Source organism: Paralichthys olivaceus, chromosome 6 (genome assembly GCF_024713975.1).
Source record: "Paralichthys olivaceus isolate ysfri-2021 chromosome 6, ASM2471397v2, whole genome shotgun sequence".
Classification (NCBI taxonomy): domain Eukaryota; kingdom Metazoa; phylum Chordata; class Actinopteri; order Pleuronectiformes; family Paralichthyidae; genus Paralichthys; species Paralichthys olivaceus.
In genome coordinates, this window is record NC_091098.1 from 25,506,816 (window position 1) to 25,526,412 (window position 19,597).

The 19,597-nt window shown below is 45.2% G+C and overlaps 2 protein-coding genes across 3 annotated transcripts; one reads left to right on the plus strand and one right to left on the minus strand.

The window, feature by feature from the left end:
- The first annotated feature begins 474 nt into the window (after nucleotides 1-474).
- Nucleotides 475-8,712, plus strand: gdi1 (GDP dissociation inhibitor 1). Its single transcript, XM_020110652.2, has 11 exons — nucleotides 475-1,059; nucleotides 3,202-3,309; nucleotides 3,482-3,581; nucleotides 4,060-4,194; nucleotides 4,314-4,512; nucleotides 4,605-4,736; nucleotides 5,018-5,117; nucleotides 5,240-5,411; nucleotides 5,563-5,707; nucleotides 5,823-5,877; nucleotides 6,093-8,712. Exons 1-11 carry the CDS (start codon nucleotides 1,015-1,017, stop codon nucleotides 6,243-6,245), a joined length of 1,344 nt encoding a protein of 447 aa, XP_019966211.1. The 5' UTR covers nucleotides 475-1,014; the 3' UTR covers nucleotides 6,246-8,712.
- itih6 (inter-alpha-trypsin inhibitor heavy chain family member 6) lies at nucleotides 8,480-19,214 on the minus strand. 2 transcript variants are annotated; one of them, XM_020108106.2, is made up of 17 exons: nucleotides 18,756-19,214; nucleotides 18,044-18,079; nucleotides 16,705-16,859; nucleotides 14,722-14,832; nucleotides 14,371-14,618; nucleotides 14,032-14,204; nucleotides 13,831-13,947; nucleotides 13,573-13,744; nucleotides 11,901-13,460; nucleotides 11,754-11,786; nucleotides 11,328-11,345; nucleotides 11,106-11,153; nucleotides 10,969-10,998; nucleotides 10,767-10,811; nucleotides 10,563-10,676; nucleotides 9,816-10,184; nucleotides 8,480-9,498 (listed from the first exon to the last, which is right to left on the minus strand). In XM_020108106.2, the coding sequence occupies exons 1-17, from the start codon at nucleotides 18,867-18,869 to the stop codon at nucleotides 9,236-9,238; spliced, it is 3,606 nt and encodes a 1,201-aa protein (XP_019963665.2). In that variant the 5' UTR covers nucleotides 18,870-19,214; the 3' UTR covers nucleotides 8,480-9,235. The 2 variants fall into 2 exon arrangements, with proteins under 2 accessions (XP_019963665.2, XP_069382795.1); XM_069526694.1 differs by having other exon boundaries at nucleotides 10,767-10,862.
- Nucleotides 19,215-19,597: the final 383 nt, after the last annotated feature.

A 19,597-nucleotide genomic window follows, 5' to 3' on the forward strand; every position in this document is an offset into this window, starting at 1 on the left:
TATATATATATATATATATTGCCTTTTCCTTTTTTATTCTACCTCATTCAGACCTGCCTGCTGCTGTAACAACAGAATTTCCCCAGTGTGTGGATCAATATAAAGTTTTATTTAATCTCATCTCATCTTATCTTATCTAATCTTGCATTATTACTATGATTAAAGCAGAAAACACCTGAGTCACTGTCTTGTTATAAAGAGGTAAACATGTGACGTGTGAACTTTGCTCTGAGTGACAGGTACACCTGGCAGCTGTCCATGGTGCTGACACACTCATTTGGTTTTAAATCACCACCTGCACCATCACAGCACATGTATGATACACACACACACACACACAGTGTAACAAACACACACACAAACGACACGCGTGCACAAAAGCACATGTGAAGTTTCTAACATGTTTTAATCTGAGGTCAGTGAGTGAAAGCTGCTCCCATCCACACAGCTGTAGCGGCGGAGGGATACCACCGCCTGCATCCACGAAAGCGCTGCGCCTACAACTGGAAAGGAAGGACAGAAAAGGGAAATAGAGAACACGCAAGACTTGGGCTGAATTTATTTTTTTTAAATCATCCAACTCCGAAGCCAAAGTGTACAGCGAAACCGAACGCGTGCGTAATCCTCCGGTGGATCCACCTTCGGAGCGCGGTGTCCCGTTACGCGCAGCTCTTTGCTGTTTGGGTCCATTGTGTGGCAACATGGGGAGAGAGCTGGAGGATGCGCACTAGCTCCCGTCGCGCAACGACATTGTTCTAGAGTGCTCCACGATCAGGGCCATCTTTGGTCGTCCTCGCCGGTGACAGTGTGGACACTTTACTCCATTGGTTCGTTAAAGCCGTGTGATTGAACCAGTACCACCGAACTCCGAAGGAGCCGTTCGAAGACGCTCGGAGTGCGGAGACAGAAGAGCCAGTTTCCCGGTCGGTGGACTCAGTGGCATCGCCTCCTTCAACACCCTTCATTTCTGCAGGCGTAAAGAGGGCGAGACGGGAGAGGCGCTGCTGATACAACATGGATGAGGAATATGATGTGATCGTTTTGGGCACCGGACTCACAGTGAGTAGCTCGTTTTCTTTAAAAAAAAAAGCAGCAGATTGGTGGTGTGAGGAATGATGGTGTGGGTTTTTTTAAAAATAAATTATTATTTTGGAGTCTGACTCCTGCAGACTCTCCCCATGCAGCGCCAGGAGTGAAATCCTCCTGCATCCCTGTGCGTCTGTGACAGCAGGGAAAAAAACGTGATAAGACATTTAAACACACATCTCGACCCGTTTGTGAGGAAAAAACGATGCGTCTGGAGGTTTAATCTGATTTCAATCTGGTTGGATTGTGATCCATGCAGCCGGCTCAGGGTGGCGTTACACCCTGTATCATCTTCTAGGCGTAACCCCAGTGTGTCATGGTCCTGTGTGCACAGACAGGCCCTCATCCTGAGGTTGGCGCAGGCCTGAGCTCGGGGTTTACTCCTCATCACTCCTCACACCCAGTGCGGCAGCAGCGACACAACCTCACACATCCTCCCTGACGCGGATCGAGGTTTTTCTTCTGCTCAACACTCGACATTTTGGTAGTTTTATAAACGGCATCAAATGTGCTTCTGTCGGCGCATTTTCACAATAGCATGTTTTTTAACGATCGACACCACCCCCCCCCCCTCACGCTGTTCTTAAAAGTGTAGATTATTATTATAAGTGTTATTATTGTTATTACAGTGGATTCATGGGTGAAAGGATCCAGTCGCGCATGCGCACACCGCTCCTAATGTCCTGCTGTCAAACCCTCCTAACTTGCGTTTACTCAGTTATATTACAGTTCATATCTAACGCAGCGTGTAAACCTGCATTAAAAGGTGGAATATGTAACTTTTCCTCATAAAAATGTTTTTAAAAAACCCCACAACGAAACCTTTTGTGTATTTATTCTGTAATCCCAGATACGGATGTGGTCCACTCCAGGCAATGATGTGGCACTTCTGACATTCTTGTGGCCAGTACAAAATGGATGTGACCTTAAAATTGCCCACTTGTAAAAAAATGTTTTTAAAAATGTGGCCGAAATATTCTAAAAACATCCGGTGCTCTTCTCAAGGTGTAATCTGAATGTGACCCTAAAGTAGCCCCCTGTGGTAAATTATTAATTATTATACAGGCTAGCTTTGGTTGACGTGTGGTATTGCTATGGTTTACCTGTGGTCCAGATCTGGCAAACAGGAGCGTCCAAGTGCCATCGTCCAACACGGTGTGTTGGCCAAATCTGGGCCAAGCCAATTCTGCCATGTGGGACTGCTGCAGTATTCTGTCTGAGTCTGCTTGTATGAAATGTGGTTTGTTTGGCCTGCAGTGATGCAGGTTGCAGTTTTATTTCTGAAGCTGTAAAAGTGACCTGCAGTAATTGAGCCGCGGCAAATAAAAGACCTGCTGCCGGACTCAGTCCACAGAACCTGAGGCTGTTCACCGTTTCATTCAAAGTTTATTGGTATTGAACCCATCAAATGTCCAAATAGTACTTTCATGGGCCCTTAACGTTACATTTGAACGATTCTTGAGATATGCGAGCCACAGACAGACGGTGAGACCTCTGCTGACAACTCAACACTCAGTAAAAAAACTCCTGAATGATTAACCCTGAATGAACCAGCACCTGACTGCCATGGCAACAATGGGAGTGAAAACAACAACTCCCATGATGCCAAGCAAACGCTGCAGCGTCACTAAACTCCGCCTTTTGATAATGTTTTGATTGAGAGACCCCTGGCAGGAAGTTGTCAGTTTAACATCCGTTCTCTGGGGCGGTCCTATCACATGACATCACCAGCTCTCAGTACAGATGTTAATTGACGAAGTATTGACGAAGTATTGAGATGCAGTTGATTGGATCACATTCAGAAGGGGGTGCAGTTCCCATTAGACCACATCTGTTTAGGGAACAGGTATGCGTTTTAGACATTGCGTTTATAAGATGGTTTTGTCCATGAGCTCATTGTTGTTTCAGACATCAGATGATTTGTCTGACAAATAATTTATTTTAATGAAGACACCAATCAACGTGTTCTAACACAGGAGCCCTGCAGTAAATCACACCTCCATTGAAGTCACAATTTTAATTCAGTTGTTTCATCGTGTTGTTGGTTTGTCTGTGTGATCAAGTTGATGCTGTATCACTGATAAAGATGTTTTCATCCGATCTTGTTTTATGCAGGAATGTATTCTGTCCGGGATCATGTCTGTGAATGGGAAGAAGGTTCTGCACATGGACAGGAACCCGTACTACGGTGGTGAGAGCTCCTCCATCACCCCCCTGGAGGAGGTAAAGGGCTCCTGGGATCTATAAAAACAATCAATATCGTTTTATGTCCCTCAGTATGTCTCATTTTACATCCACTGCCATCAGCTGCCCTTTTTACAGTCTTCATTTATCCTTCTCAATGCTCCAGAGTCTGTGAGCTTCATAGATTTCTCCTCCCTGTCGTCTTCCTCAGGTGTACAAGCGCTTCAGTCTCCCTGACAGCCCGCCGGAGTCCATGGGCCGAGGAAGAGACTGGAACGTTGACCTCATCCCCAAGTTTCTCATGGCCAATGGTTAGTCCCGTAGCACGTACATAGGGAGGGAATACAGGTCGTAATTTAGGGACTTTTGGTTCCATTGCTTCTCATTTGACGAAAAAAGCCGGTGAAATTTCATTGAGAAACCGTGATGATTTGTCACAGAATGTCCCTGATGAGATTGTATTTTTTAAATCGGAAAAACAAATAAATAATTAAAGAACTTACCAGAATTTTCTTTGACATCAGTGTGATAAGAACTTCCTGGAAAGACAGAAATCATCAAACGTCTACTTTTTCCACTAACATGGAGGAGGCAGGGTTTAAGGCCTGTACAGCAGCCAACCACCAGGGGGCGACCAATCAAGATGATTTGGCTTCACTTTTAAGGAGCCGTCATGTCGACAGTTACAATCTCTTTCTTTATGCTGCCAAGGCATAATATTTGATTGTAGTAGGATGGTGTTGGATAGTGAGATGGATAATATTTGTGTGTGTGTGTGTGTGTTTGCAGGTCAGCTTGTGAAGATGCTGCTTTACACAGAAGTGACACGGTACCTTGACTTTAAAGTCGTGGAGGGAAGCTTCGTCTACAAAGGAGGGAAGATCTACAAGGTTCCGTCGACTGAGACCGAGGCGCTAGCTTCAAGTAAGCCGCTCGAATGTGTCTCGTCTCCATTCGTGAGCAAAGATTCGAAGGGCGGTTAGATCACGACTCAATGGTCGTGGGGGAAGTTCCACATAAAAGACTTTGTTTGAATTTTTCAGACCTGATGGGGATGTTTGAGAAGCGGAGGTTCCGTAAGTTCTTAGTCTTCGTGGCCAATTTCGACGAGAACGACCCCAAGACCTTCGAGGGCGTTGACCCCAAAACCACAACGATGAAGGACGTTTACAAGAAGTTTGACCTCGGCCAGGATGTCATTGACTTCACCGGCCACGCCCTGGCCCTCTACAGGACAGATGAGTGAGTGCGACAAACTGTTTGATAGCTTCTTCTTCTCTTTCTTAATACAAGCAAACAAATTTCAACAACTTTACTTTTGTCTTCTCCGTCAGTTATCTCGATGTTCCGTGTTTGGACACGATCAATCGCATCAAGCTGTACAGTGAATCACTGGCACGATATGGGAAGAGCCCCTACCTCTACCCCCTGTACGGGCTGGGAGAGCTGCCGCAGGGATTTGCCAGGTAGTTTGGAATATTTGATATGATAATGTATTTGGTAGTTTTTTGAGTATTAGGACATGTTGAGGAAAAAACGGAATTCATAACTTTAAAAAAATAAAGTTGTGATATTACAAGAGAAAATTAGAAACCTTTTTTCTATGTTCTTGTAAAATTACAACTTTATTACAACTTAATTCCCCAAATCTCCAAATTATTTATCTGGCTCTAATTCTACGTTTGTAGTTTTTAACAGTAAATACAAAAATACGACTTCACAAATCTGATCTGCATGTGATGTGTAGGTTGAGTGCAATCTACGGAGGAACCTACATGCTGAACAAACCAGTGGATGAGATAGTGATGGAAGGTGGACATGTGATTGGAGTGAAGTCGGAGGGCGAGGTACAGCCGTGCTGATTGATTATTAATTATTTTGCTGATTGAATCGTTCCTTAACAAACAGAATGGAAAAACAGAGTCAGTTGAATAACATATCACACGTTGCCGTCGTCTTTACGCTGCAGGTGGCTCGTTGTAAGCAGCTCATCTGTGACCCCAGCTACATCCCTGACCGCGTCCGTAAGGCAGGTCAGGTGATCCGCGTGATCTGCGTCCTCAGCCACCCCATCAAAACCACTAATGACGCCAACTCCTGCCAGATCATCATCCCCCAGAATCAGGTTAACCGCAACTCAGGTGAGAATCAGCGTCACGTGTCGGCAAACACTCGAAACAACGGAAATAGAGTGAATAACGCAATTTACACCGATTTCTGTTAAATGTCACTGATTTGATTTTGATGAAATCGTCCTATTTGACTTTCTCTTCCTCCTCGTCATTTCTCCAGACATCTACGTGTGCATGATCTCCTATGCTCACAACGTGGCCGCCCAGGGGAAGTACATCGCCATTGTCAGCACCACAGTGGAAACCAGCGAGCCCGAGGCTGAGATCGAACCGGCCCTGGAGCTGCTGGAGCCCATCGACCAAAAGTCAGTCGCATTCCTTTGCCAACTTTCTCCGTTTCATTTCGGTTTTAACGAATGAAGCGTTATGGAAATGTTTGAAAGACGTATGTATTTAAAGGAGATGTTTTTTTCTGGACAGGTTTGTGGCGATTAGTGATCTTTATGAGCCCACAGACGATGGCACTGAGAGTCAGGTAAGACTGTTTCCAATATAAACTGTTGCATATAGTCCTCGATCTCTGTTACACTCCACATCGTTCCACACATCAAGTGGACGTCCGCACACGGGTCCATGCGTACCCCAGGGGACATAAGTGGATGATGATATTTACGTCGTAGAAGCGATCGATTCGCCTTAAAACTGATGAAAAATGAGAAAAATCTATAATATTTCTGTCCTCGTCCCCAGGTCTTTGCCTCGAGGTCCTACGACGCCACCACTCACTTCGAGACCACTTGCAACGACATCAAGGACATCTACAAACGCATGACCGGCAGCGACTTTGACTTTGAGAACATGAAACGCAAACAGAACGACGTGTTTGGGGAGGATGAGCAGTGAGCTGGTAGAGGGGCTCCTGAGAGGAGACGGGGCCGGGAGGGGAGACAGGGGGCGAAAACAGGCGGCGGAGCCCGGGGCAGAGGGGGTGTGTCTGAATTCTGGGTGACGTGGGGGTAAAATGTGGGAAGAGGGCGTGTCCCCGTGGCTCCGCCTGCACTTCGCCGTTTGCCTCCTTTTCCTAGCGTCCCTCTCTCTCTCTCACATAAATGCTCACGAACACACACACACAAACACACGCTGTTCAATTACTCACACTCTGTATCTCTGTCACTGAAAAGCAGGGTTGATAAGGTCTTTCATTCCATCGTAGAATTTACAGTATAATCATGTCTTAACTATTATAATTAGAGGTGAATTTATTACTCGTCGTCGGCCATTTTCAAAGCATTTCATTGTTTCTGTGATGTCTCTCCCCCTCGTGTCAGAGGTCGGGCGGAGGGAGGGTGAGACCGGCGAGCTCTGACACGAGGGGTCCGTAATGGCTTAGCGTAGAATCCTCTGGAAGGGTCACCTCCAGTTGACATGCATGCATCTTTTACACACAGTAGTATTGTACATAGACTCAGACGACACTGCGGTATGAAGGCTGGACCATTCCACGCATCGCTCCTGTCAACCCTGCTTTCACTTTTCTCTTTCTTGGTCTTTTACCTGTGTTACTTCAATAGACGCCGCTCCTTTCGGTCAAATCTGTTGGTCGGGCAAAAAAAACAAAACAAAACAAAAAAAAAAATGTGATGAAGAGTTAAATATAAATGGGCTGTTCTGTCAAATGATAGTGCTCACTTTGCAAACGCTGTTGTGTTTCCCTGTGCTCGCAGGCAAGCTAACCGGTGGCTACTAATTTTCCACACCCTTCCCCCCCGAAAGAAAGAAAAAGAACCCAACCTGTTCCTTTGCTTTGTTGTGTAATGTCAATTTTGAATTTGCATAGTTTACATTCTAACATCTTAAATTATTGAAGAGTTTTATTTCTATATATTTGGTGCACCTTTCACTGGCTGAAGTTATGAAGTTTACAGAGCTGAGGTTGGGAAACTGCGGCGGACGAGAAGTGAAGTTGGATAGAGGAGGATTTAGGATCTGGAATGAGTGATGAAAACAAGCTGGTTACGATAAATCGTACATGTTGACATGCGGAGAAGAAGAAGAAGAAGAATGTATGTGGAGAATGTTTGCAGATTTTCTTGCTCTTTAGAGTGAAATGAGGGCGAAGACTGAAATTTCAGCTCATACTTGTAGTGAAAGCACCAGATTGTGTCTTGGTTGTTTCAACCCTTGTGTTTCATTGAGACGAGTCGTTCCCCTATAGAGACTGAACCCTTTGGAAAAACTGTAGATGTGAATTAGAGGGAAAAGATGGAATAGTTTGAAGCCACAGTTAACAAGTGCCGCCCCACAAGAACGAACCAAGATGCTTTTATTTGGTTGTCGCCTTAATTTGGGGTCAAATTCATATATTTGTTTGAACCGAACGTCAGCGGCAGGTCAGTCCCGTGCCAAACGTGGCGTCGCTGTTACTGGCAAAACGTGCTGGTGTGTAGGTCGTGCATGTTGCTGCAGAGATACCATCAGAGGGGAGATCGTTATCGTTCACCTGAAGTGGAAGCAGTTCCTCACCTCTCCGCAGCAGCACGTGCACGGCCACTTCCAGCCGGACTGATCTGCGGCTCGGCTCGGTTACACGTCATCGACAAACAACGAGAGGCTCCGACCTTTTCCTGTAAAAACACAGCAGCAGTTCCGTTTCGCTTCATCCGCCACAACCGACCCCTTAACAACCCCACACCGAGCTGACGTGTCTGGGGTATCGACGTGTCTTATTGTTATGATCTATTTATTTAAATTTCACTGATATATCTGGAAAGGATTTATGTCGAATGCACGTGCTCTGCTGTTCATTTTTTCTGATCTGACGACGAAATGGATTTTTAAAAGTGACGCACACCGACATTATCTGTTTTTTTTGTTTGTTACTTGCTGTGTTCACGTGTTATGTTTACCTTGATTATTGATCATTCCAGTGTGGCATCATGATTTAATGTGGTTATTAGCATTCCTAAGAAACAGGTGTTAAAGGAAGGATATCAGCGACAGTCGGAATCCATGCAGCTGTGTAAAGCTGGATAAAAACTGGAATACTGTTTACTCTTAAGACATATATAAAGCCCTCCCTTCCCTGCCCTTCCACTGTCCTCTCTCTTTTTTTATTTATTGAAAACAAACGCCTCATGTGTGGTCGTACTGTTTTAATTTCCATCCGATTTGGCCTCTGAAAACCACTATTGACAATAACATCCCTTGAAATTGACAAAAGAAATAGTTCAGGCTGAGTAGTAGAAAACTTACTGTCCTTGTTTGATCACTAGTACGTGAAACAATGCCTAATGTCTTGTGTAACAAATAAAATGAATTAAACTATGAATGAAATGATAGAAAAATAAAAAGCACATGGCAAACCTGGAAATACCCTGATTTTGTTTTGTGTTTCTCTTTTACTGCAGAGTCTATACATACATATTAACAATAGTATTTTATATACACTTGTACTAAAAATACAACTTTCAGAATGATACAGTTTTAAAAAGACGAACCTGGCTTCGCCTAATAATCATTCCTCGGTGAAATATAAGAATAATCTGATAAATATCTTCAGGAGTTATGAACAGAGTTAATGTGCAAGGCGTTTGGACGAATGGATGTTTTGTGGTCGTCACGTGCGTCAGACGCAGAACACGCAGCGTGAATCCAATTCAAACTCAGCAGAAGACACAAAAGAATCATTCAGTCCTTCGTTTACGTCCTCTTTATTCTCTCCTTCGTCGACCCCCGTTTTCCTCTTTTGTAACCACACCTGCTCCTCAGAATATTTCACAGCCTCATTTGGCCTCGTGGCGTTCTTCTCTTCATCCTTTGTCCAGTGATCGTGCCGTGGTGACTGCTGTGACCTCTGGAGAGAACCCGAGGTGGGAGCCGCCTCAGCTGTAGAGTCACACACGATCCACCACGTAGCTCTCGTACGGGTGACCCAGAAGTCTCTGGACCTCGGCCTTGGGCACCACCCAGCACTTGCCCAGGTGGCGTTTCCGCACCGAGTCTTTCAGCGTCTTGTCTTGCAAGGTGACCGGCACGTGCTCTGATCCCCACCTCAGGAGGCCTCGGGCTGAAACTCCCTCCCTGTGGGCTCGGTCAGCTCCGACGTCCACGTGACCCTTGACCACCGTGACACTCATGTCAGCGTGTTGAAACTGGCCTGTGGGCAGAGAGAGGAACATGATGTATATAAAATACTGAACTTTTTACTCCACTGCTTTTAATTGACAGCTAGTTTTTACTGTTACTTATATAAAGACCCAACCTGTTTTACTTGTACTGGTGGTAGAAGTACTCAGATTCTTTAAATATCATGTGGGATCAATTTTAATTAAATAAAATTGTAAGAATAGGATCAACTAAAATGTAACTAGTATTTCTAGTTGTCAAACAAATGTCAAAGTTATTATGAATTTATTTCACGTATATTATGATTCGGTGCTATACAAATAACATTGAAGGGCAGTGGGTAATTACCCAGCAGGCCTTGGGTTGAGGCGGACAGCCCTCGTCCGTCTCTGATGTAAAAACCCAGATGAGCCAACTGAAGGTAACTGGGGTGTTTGTAGTGGTGGAACAGAACCAGGAATCGAACATCCCTGGCCAGCTCGATCCAGCAGCTCTGGTGGTTGTCCACGGCGACCGCCACACCCTGCCTCAACACGGACCCCTGCTGATTGATGGGAAGGATGTCCCACCCTTCCCCTTCCACCACCACGACGTCCAGTGAGACTGTGATCATGATTCCACCCGTGGAGATGGTGAGTTGGTCGAAGTAGGTCCGGGGCCGGTCCTCGGCGCCATGTTTGGATGGAGCCCCGATCAGATGTCCGTCCACGATGATCCCTGAAGAGGAGAGAGAAGACACGTTCACGCTTAATGACGCATCGACAAAGTAACGAAGGCGTAAAAACTTCATATGAAGTTAGAAATAATGAACATTAGGTCAGTGGTGTTGTGTTCTATACGTGTTGGTGCTACTTCAGAATTATTCCTTGTCATTAGTGAGTCGTGCTCAAACACTTTTACAATCTACTGTCACTTCTCATTGTTTGTGAAGTTAGAAAACTTGTGTTCATCCTACCTAGTTTATCTGCAACAAAGATTTTATATGTTTTTCATAGAACGAAGCAGAATTTGTGTCCAAATCGCACCAAACTTTAACCATTAGCAACACACAAGTGTGAAGCCGATATGATGAATGGTTCCTGAGATGCTCGTTACCTCTGTCGGGGTCCTCTAACAGCCTGAGAACATCTTCAGCTCTGCCGTCCACGGTGAAACACAGGTTCTGATGCAGCTTTGGCAGCTGGAGCACAAAATGTGGATCTCCATCGACTACAACAGACAAAATGGAGCGTTAACAGAATCCACGAGTCCGTAAAAACATTCTGATCATAATTCAAAAGAAAGAAATGAGCCCCTGACCTGAAGAGGAGAAGACCCTCACAGTGCTCAGTCTGGACGGAGGTTCTAAAAGCATAAGACATTCAACTGAAGGACAGTCCTCCTCACTCCCAAGCACTGAAACCAATCACAGCGCTGGACATGTAGTCATGTAACACGTGTGTTTTTTACAATAAACCACATGTTGATCCAGATGTGCAGCTGTAAACACCTGAATACTTACCGAAGGATCCTGTGTCGGCAGAATCATCATCTGAAAATACGTCAGAAAATGTATTTGACGTGGATTTTTTTGAGAATTTCTGTTGTAATGTTTATAAACGGATACAGACTATCCTCTGATAAACGTGTAGATCTTACAGGCGTCATAGTTGAGGTCGTAGTCGTAGTCGTAAGTAGCGTCGTAGTCTGGGAAATGAAATTCAGGAAATAAGAAAAGTTTAGCATGCATTCTGCTTCTCAACAAGGAAACTGAATCAAGGAGTTCTCAAAGGGAAAGGAAGGGAACTGATATCTATGATTAATGTATGAACAGCTTGTCAGGTAACAGCAGGATGATGAAGCATTAATAGTGATACTCACCTTTCACAAGGTCAATATCTATTTAATGGAAAAGAGACAGAACATAAGATTATTAACGAATCGGGTTCAAAATTTTGATTAAATTAGCTGAATCACTATATGACAATTAAAAAGCTTTAAAAGAATGTTAGTTATATTTAAAGTTGTGTTTGTTATTGATTATTTAGGGATTGAAAATCAAGAATACAAGTTTGTGGAGCAGAATTCTGGCGTTTCTCATCTTCTGATCGCTAAAACATCTGAATCTACTACAGTTGAAAATTGCTTGTTATCGCTTCAGTGCCTTTTTAAATGAATTTTAATTGTAATTGATTATTTTAACATCAGATTAGATTAAATTATCGGTGCCCTATGTAAATATACCAGAACAATGCAATTAAAACCTCAGAATAAATGACATGAGATAGAAATGAAGTTAAACTCTACCTTTTCTCTGAATCTGAATGGAAGTGGAGACATCTTGTGGAGAGATTTAAAAGTACACACAGTTAGAGATAAATAAACCAAATCTGCAGCATAGATTTTCAGTTTGTAACCTCTCGGGGGAAACAGAGAGACGAAGATGAAACCTACCCAGAAGCCCTGCTGCCTCCCACAGTCGGGGCCCGTCCGTCACACCGGGCATGGGAGCAAAGGTCGCTGACACCAGGGTGGCGAAGCTGAGCTCTGGTTCACCGACTGCATTCGTGTCGTTGTCTTCCACGGCCGGGAACGGTGAGGAGAGCGGAGACGACGGCTCAGGCAGGAGGGTGGTGTTTCTAGGCTGGGGAACATCTGGAGCTGATGTGCTGCTGTTCTCCGCCTCTGTAGGGGGCGCTGACACAGGAGGGAGAGTCGTCCTGGACGTGTTGGGCTGTGGGGTAAGATGTCTCCCTGTCAGGGGAGCGGGGTGGCTTCTGACCGGGCTGAGCGGGGCTGTGGTGGTGAAAGCCGGCGTGGAGGGAGTGGTCGTTTTCATGGCGTTGGGCTGGAGGGTGCTGGAGAGTTTTCCAGGTGCAGGAGGTGCCGCTGTTTTCAGAGCATGAAGCAGAGACGTGGAAATCTTCCCAGCAGGAGGAGGAGAGCCACTTTTAGAATCGTTCTTTTTCCCAGATAATGGTGCCGGGGAGGTTTTAACAGAAGTGGGAACTGAGGTCGTGGTTGTTTTCCTGGACGAGGTTCTCGCTGTAGGAGTTGGGGATGAGCTTTTTTTAAGCGGAGGTGGCTGAGGAGAGTTTGGTTTGGTTTTGCTCGGCCTGGAGTTTGACGCTGCGCCGTGCTTCTTCGCTGCGCCGTCGGCTGGTAGTTTGGTCATAGCGGTAGTCGTTGTGGTTATCGTGGCTGCTGTGCTGGGTTTTGCAGTGGTTGGAGCAGCTTCATCTGCATCTGGCTTAACTACAACTAAAGAAGTGACGGGTGTTACAAAGTTGTACTTGAGGGACAGATTTGTGGCCTTGTCTGCGAGCAGCCTCTGTGCCACAGGGTCAGTAGTGTTGAGTTTGGCCAGCAGCAGCTCTTTGATGGTGTAATACGCCCAGAGACGATGCACAAAGCTGGAGATGCCGTCCGAAGCGCCTGAACACTCCAGTGGATCTGCACTCTCGTTCCCCTTCACCTGGGAAATCAACACATCATTCTCCATGTTGAAGCGTTGCTTTGAATCAGTGGCCGACATCGACACCTTCAAATCTTCCACCCCTGGTTTAACTCTCCCGGCCACGACCAGCTCAGAGCCTTGAAAGTAGTTGGGGAACAGGGAGCGAGTGACGTCAAACGCCTGATCATCCAGGTAGGACAGCTGGATGTCCGAGAGCAAAGGGCTGGCGACCTCATCGTAGAAGCCCTTCAGCTGCAGAGCTGCGTCTGCATCCTCGTACACCATCCTGGCGACGCCTCGGTTGTCCAGAGCCAGGCGTTTCAGGAGGAGGAAGTCTGCATCGTCGCCAAAGGCAAGACCAAATAGAGAGGCTGAGCCCAAGGCCTTCTTGGCGTTACTGAGGATGGTGTCCCCAGCTGTTACTCCGATGGTGGCTTCCCCGTCCGTCAGGAAAATGACCAGAGGGACACGACGAGACGAGTGGTGGTTGGACGAGCCGAAGGATGGAGGGTTGACGAGCTGGGCCGCTGAGAGCAGAGCTGCGTTGATGTTGGTCCCTGAGGAGGCGGTGGAAACGATGAGGGGAAACAGTTTTAAAGATGGAGAACAGAATGAGAAAGTTAATGATCAACTCGCTACCATCAGAGACAATATCACATTCTGACTCACATCCTTCAGCAATGATCCTCTTCACGAACTCTTTGGCGTCTCGCACATTCTGCCGAGTCGCCCGCACCGTTCGTCCTTTCCTCCACGTGTGAACCTTGTCTGAGAAGGTGATGATGTTGAAGTGGTCTCCCTCTCTCAGGTCCGCCAGGATGGTGCTCATGGCCTGTTTGGTCTACTGACAGAAATCAGATCTGTCAATGCCATTTCGCTTCCTCATCTGCAGAGCAATTGCTTGTAGAGGGTGTTTGTCCACTTTACCTGTTTTATTTTGGTGCCTATCATCGAACCACTGACATCTATGACAAATATAACATCCTTAGGAACCACAGGAAGTCCTCTGGGTGCAAAGTAATGCACAAAGTAGCCGTCATACACCTGAGAGAGAATGGTAAAGCTTATCATCTAGCAGCATCAATAACATTCAACGTGACAAACATGCCTGTTCAAATAACCTCTGACCTGCACATCACCTAAGACGTCTCCGAGGTCCACGTCGTACTGAACGATGAAGTCTGCATCCAGACCCTTGGAGGAGATGCTGTTCTGCTGCTGCAGCGTGGGGGTGTAGCGAACCCGAGCGCAGCCAGAGCTCCGTTCAACCTGAGTGGAGGCCGGAGCATCACCTGCATCACCTGCAGGAGGAGGTGGTTCAGTCATGAGTCAAGTAATGATCTAAAATCTGTCTTTGAATCAAGTAAATCCCAACACAGACGTATCAAGATATATCATGAAGCCATTTATTCAGCCTGGGAGTCTCCTCCGATTCCTTCATGACAGATTTCATGAGTCAGATTTGACCTTTTGCCGTGTTGGAGAGCAGCCGGGTCGTCTTTAAGGGAAGGACTTTGATGAAACTGATGCCCGTCCGCTCCGTTATACCCACGTCCAACGTCAGGTTCTGCACGGGCTGTCCGGGCCTCAGACCCAAACTGAGCTCGTAGCGTCCGAGCCGTCGAGGTAGCAGCTCCTCATAGGACAGAGAGAAGGACATGCGAGCTCCTGAGGGAACACTCACTGCCACACGAAACTTCTCAATCTCCCTCTCCCTGGAACATAATGAACATTTTCAAATTTAAAACGTGAAGAATAGTGAATCACATTCAGATTTTCTCTCTGTAGGTTAAAAAAAAAGAAAGAAACTGGACTGACTTGGTAGCAACAAGTCCTGCTGTTTTTCCTTGCTTCTTAGCAGCGTCGTATATTTTCCTGGCGGCAGCTCTTTCCTTCACCTGGGCCACGTACACCTTGCCGTTAGAGGTGCTGATGGGATAAAGGAAAGAGGAGGAAGAAACAGTTCTCTGTGTGACTCACAGTGGCCGGATTATATTTCAGTCAGAAACACGCCTGGCCTGCATCGAGTTGTTGAGCATGACGACTTTATTTTTCTCCTTGTGTTTCCAGCGCCATCACAAAGCTGCTTCACAAACATGTCATGTTTACAGGCGGAGAAGGGGTCGTGAAGAGGTTGAGTGGAAAAGAGTAATTTCCCTCTGAAAACAGCTTTAATGAAGAGAGAGATCTCGCCTGCTGCACCCAGTAAAATCCCAACCAAAACCAAAACGCTCCAAATGGGATCCAATTCAAACAGTGCACGTCCTAAACCTCGGTGACCGCTCAGGTCATGTGACAAGGTGCTAAATTAAGGTCAGGTCCTTTGAACAAATATATCCAAAGAGAGAAAACACCGGGGGCTAACTAAAATAAACCCACAGACCTGAAGCCGGCTCTTGTTTGAGACGCAGCAGAATGGCATGAGAGGGCGCAGTGGAAAAATGGAGGTGCTTGTATTTATATGTGTGGCTGGTTGAGGGGGGTGAAGGCCGGCTGTGCATCGGTGACCGAACACGCAGGACACAGACGTCTTAGTTTCAGACTCAGATATGCCAAAGAACCCCACCCACCCACAAACCCCACCCACCAACCCCACCCCCTCTGGATATTTGGTGATGTGCAGGCGGATGAAAATAAGTAAGAGAAAGAGAGAAGTGACAGATTATGGCTGTAAAAAGCTGCACAAGGCTCAAATGAAACGTCTACATGCATGTGACCTCCAGGAGATGCAGGCGTGTGTGTGTGTGTGTGTGTGTGTGTGTGTGTGTGTGTGTGTGTGTGTGTGTGTGTGTGCAGTGTATCTGAACTGGCTGGGTGCCTCTGTAAACCATGTGGGGGAGAAAAGGGGGACTAGGCAAACTCCTGTCATTTTCTCTATTAAATATGTGACTTGCATTTACAAAGCCTGGTATTCATCCTCCCTCAGCGCCCCCCCCCCCCCCCTGACCTGCTTCCGCTCCCTGCTCCAGGATCGCTGCTCCGCAATGTTGACTTATTTGTGTTGTTTATATTTAGCATTTTTAAAGGCAGGCGGCTCCTGAATCTCTTTTATGCATCTGCTCCAGTTCCTTACATAATTCCTCTGAAGTTTTATTTCTGGATTCTGACGGTGGACAAGAACACAGCCGGTACTTATTCCAGCTGCTGCAGCTTATCACGGAGAAATATTATTTCTATGATATTTCTCCGCCAACGTCAACAGGCAGTGGGTGTGGATGCTCGAGCTGTCATTTCAACACAGTCGCCATGATGAGTAGATGTTAGAGATTAGACGTGCAGATGAATGATGCAGTTACAAGGTGCTTTAAATGCAGAATTAAACATGAACTGTAGAAAACTGTTCAAAAGCAACAATAACAATTTAAAAGCAAGTTAAACAAAGATCAAGAAGATCAAATAAAACATTATAAAATGTTTAAAATAGTCCAGAAGGAGGAGAAAGATTTTGGAAGCCAATGAAGAGAATGTGCTCTCACAATGTAGACTCTGCTGTTCAGGCAGGTGAAGAGATAATTGCAATAATCCAAACAAGAGGAAACTAAATCCTGAAGAATAATCTCTAGATTTCTTCTTCATGCTGATCTTTGAGTTCCCCGAGCCACAGAAAACATGATCGACCAACTGAAGTGAGGGACATGGAACAAGACGTGGGTGTAGTGCATGTGTCAGGGCCGAGAGTCGTGACCTCTGTCTTGTCAATATTAATCTGCAAGAAGTTTTGGGCCTTCGAGGATTTTCCATCCGGGATACAGTCACTGAGAGGAATGAGTGGAAATGAGGGAAGATGCAGGACTGACTCACATGCTGAAGTTGGAGATGAAGGCAGAGGAGGGCAGGTCCACCTCAAACGCAGCCTCCTTGATGACGGGGAGCTGGTTCCAGACCGAGCTCTGCACCGTGGTCACAGCATATCTGGACGCCACTGAACACCGGACGTGGAAGTCCGTCACCTTCAGCTGTGACACAGCAACAGATGAGTTACAGTTGAGGATTTAAAAGAGATTCTTTATCACATGTGACGACAGGGGCATGCAACAGACATTCCGAGGGGCCAGTGCTCCGCCCTCTTGTCATCTATCCGACTGCAAACTTCAAAATGTGTGGATCTTGTATTAGAGCAAAACTTTTAAAAGGTAAATTCTGCAAATTCTGACTCCCAGTCACAACGTAATCATCAGTTTGGAGAGTGTCACATGATAAGGGGCATTTGCCTCTGTCTCACATCATAAACCTCACACTAACTCTTTTGCTCCCCCCCCATATCACGGCTTGTACACTCGGTACAAAGCAGTTCCCTGCCAGGTGTTTACACGGGTCACGCTGGCGCCTGCTGAGACCAACCAGGCCACACGACGGCGGGACGAGGCGACGGGCAGGAGCAGGAGAGCCACATCAGCCCTCCAGGCTCGCTGGCGGTTTCTGCCATAAAGACTGAATGACTGTGCGTTCTCAGGGAGTCGCTTCACAGCTAAGGTTGAAGTAAACTGAGAGGAAACCACATAGAGCGACTGATGAGACCCTGAGAGGTGCTGGAGGCCGACGCCCCGTCTGTGAAGCTCGTTTTGTTGTTCGCGATGTAAAAGGTCAACACCAGGACCAAAGTCTGTGACTTCTCTAAGATGCTCGTCCTTCTTTTTCTACCTAAACGTGTAAATGGATTCACAAACTCAATAGAAGCAGGAATTTTTGTAGATTATATCCGATTAAGTTATTGCGTTAATATTTTACAATATTTTATAATATATAAGCTTAATAATAATCTATAAATCTATTATATTATGTGTAGTTACAGTGGTAAACGCTTAAAGTTTTGTTCCACAGCAGCAATCATTTTCTTTTATTTCTATTTTATTTTTATAATCAGTTTTTATCCTATTTTAAACTTTTACATGTTCTCTTTTTTACCTCTTTTTGACAACCTGCTGCTTAATGAGTGAATTTTCTACGTCATGAGATCAATAAAATGAATCTTATCTCATCTCTTTTCTCGTTGTATTGTTGTTGTTTCGTATCTCATCCGTACCCTCTCACTCAGTTTAATCTTTTGACTTCTCCTAAAGTTCTGAAACACTGAATAATTAAACAATAGCAACTTCAGTCTGATTATTTGATATTCATGTTCATAGAAACACAGACTCACCACTGGTTTTGTTGGTTTGCTTTGACGTTTCACTCTCTGGAAAAAGAAACAAGGCAACAAGTCAGCACTGTTCATGGTTAGTTTTGTAAAATGTCTGATTAGCACGTTTAATAGACGCTGAAAACACGCTGTAATCATGTGGTGCTTTCAAAAAACGTTTTGGTGCCAGAATACGGAGAAAATGCCTCCTGTTTTTTAAAGTAATCTCCACAATCTGAGTGTGTGAGGGTTGGGTCAAGATTCTGTGTCACAGCCGTCTGAATCAAAGCCATTCATGAATGGAGGGGAAGTGGAACTGGAAATAAATGCTTTCACTGTACACAGGGCCAGAGAAGGTGCACGGTTTGGTCTCCAAATGTTAATTTTGCACACAAGTCACTGCTGTGTCAATACATTACCACATATCCTGCTCATTGCTGGGAATTTAACATAAACAAATACGTTTAAGAGTGGAAACCCTTTATAGGGGGACCTACACATCATATAATTCACTACAGAAAAAATAGTATGTGTAAAGTTGTGCTTGTGTGAGTCTGGTTGTGTTTGAGTTAAGGACACATGCACTTCTTGGACATGATCTCTTTACCAGCTAATTCCAACTGAAGAATATATATATATCATTTATAGGTTACGTAAATTCTCTCCTCTTATAGAGGCCGTGTTTGTGAAAGTTGTCCTTCACTAACAAAATGAAAAAGAAACAAATCCTCACCTGTAAATGAATATTTGCTCCAAGCTGAGCTTCATAATCCTCTGACAATCCTCCTTGCACGTAAAAAGTGAAGAAAACTAAAAAGCACTGGACGGTGACGTTGACCACGTCCATGGTAATTCAAATTTGAGGCTCCAGGATGCAGTAGAATATCCCAGTGGAGTGAAGCAGCTCATACAGCAGGACGCTGTGCTCACACCTCACATTTTACACACTATGGTTTTTATCCAAGGGGCAGTCTCTCTCCCCTCCCTCACCTCGACGCAGGTTAAACTGTAGTGACAATAATAAAATGTTAATAAAAATAAATGTTGTGATATGAGGTCGACGACCGCAAGAAATTATTTTTAAAAAAGATTAAAAAAGTTCAGTCAGAAAATAGCGTGAGTTCCTCTGGAGGAAGCTGCTCCCTGCAGCTCGAGTTCATGCGCACATACCAACGCTGGAAACTTCACAGACTGTCGCCACTGAGGGTTCATGAGAAATGAGGGATTATTAACCCCTGCTCGACTGTGTGAGGAGGAAACTACCAGCACACCTCCTCCTCCTCCTCCTCCTCCTCCTCTACAGCCGAGGTGGAGGAAGAATAATAATGTTATAAATTGTACTAAAAGAACATTTACAACCAAAAGTTAAAGTCAAACATTTGGGACATCTCTGCATCTATATGTATCCATCTATATAGAGATTTATATATATATATGAAAAGGTTGGGGGTGTCTTGGATTTGACTGATGTACAGTTGCATTGTGGGGAATAGAATAATAAAAAACGTGTAGATTCTTTTCTTGTACTGTACGGTGTCAGAACGAGGAAAGAGAGAAATGCAAAATAAAACCTTC

Bases quoted from the DNA above. Each gene is read 5' to 3' on its own strand.
- gdi1 (XM_020110652.2), top strand. From the start codon at position 1,015: ATGGATGAGGAATATGATGTGATCGTTTTGGGCACCGGACTCACA. The intron at 4,195-4,313 runs GTAAGCCGCTCG...TGAATTTTTCAG, and splicing joins GACCGAGGCGCTAGCTTCAA to ACCTGATGGGGATGTTTGAG. The intron at 5,708-5,822 runs GTCAGTCGCATT...TTTTCTGGACAG, and splicing joins CTGGAGCCCATCGACCAAAA to GTTTGTGGCGATTAGTGATC.
- itih6 (XM_069526694.1), bottom strand. From the start codon at position 18,869: ATGGACGTGGTCAACGTCACCGTCCAGTGCTTTTTAGTTTTCTTCACT. The intron at 13,948-14,031 runs GTCAGAGGTTAT...ATTCTCTCTCAG, and splicing joins ACGTCTTAGGTGATGTGCAG to GTGTATGACGGCTACTTTGT. The intron at 10,677-10,766 runs GTCAGGGGCTCA...TGTCTGTTGTAG, and splicing joins GAGGGTCTTCTCCTCTTCAG to TCGATGGAGATCCACATTTT.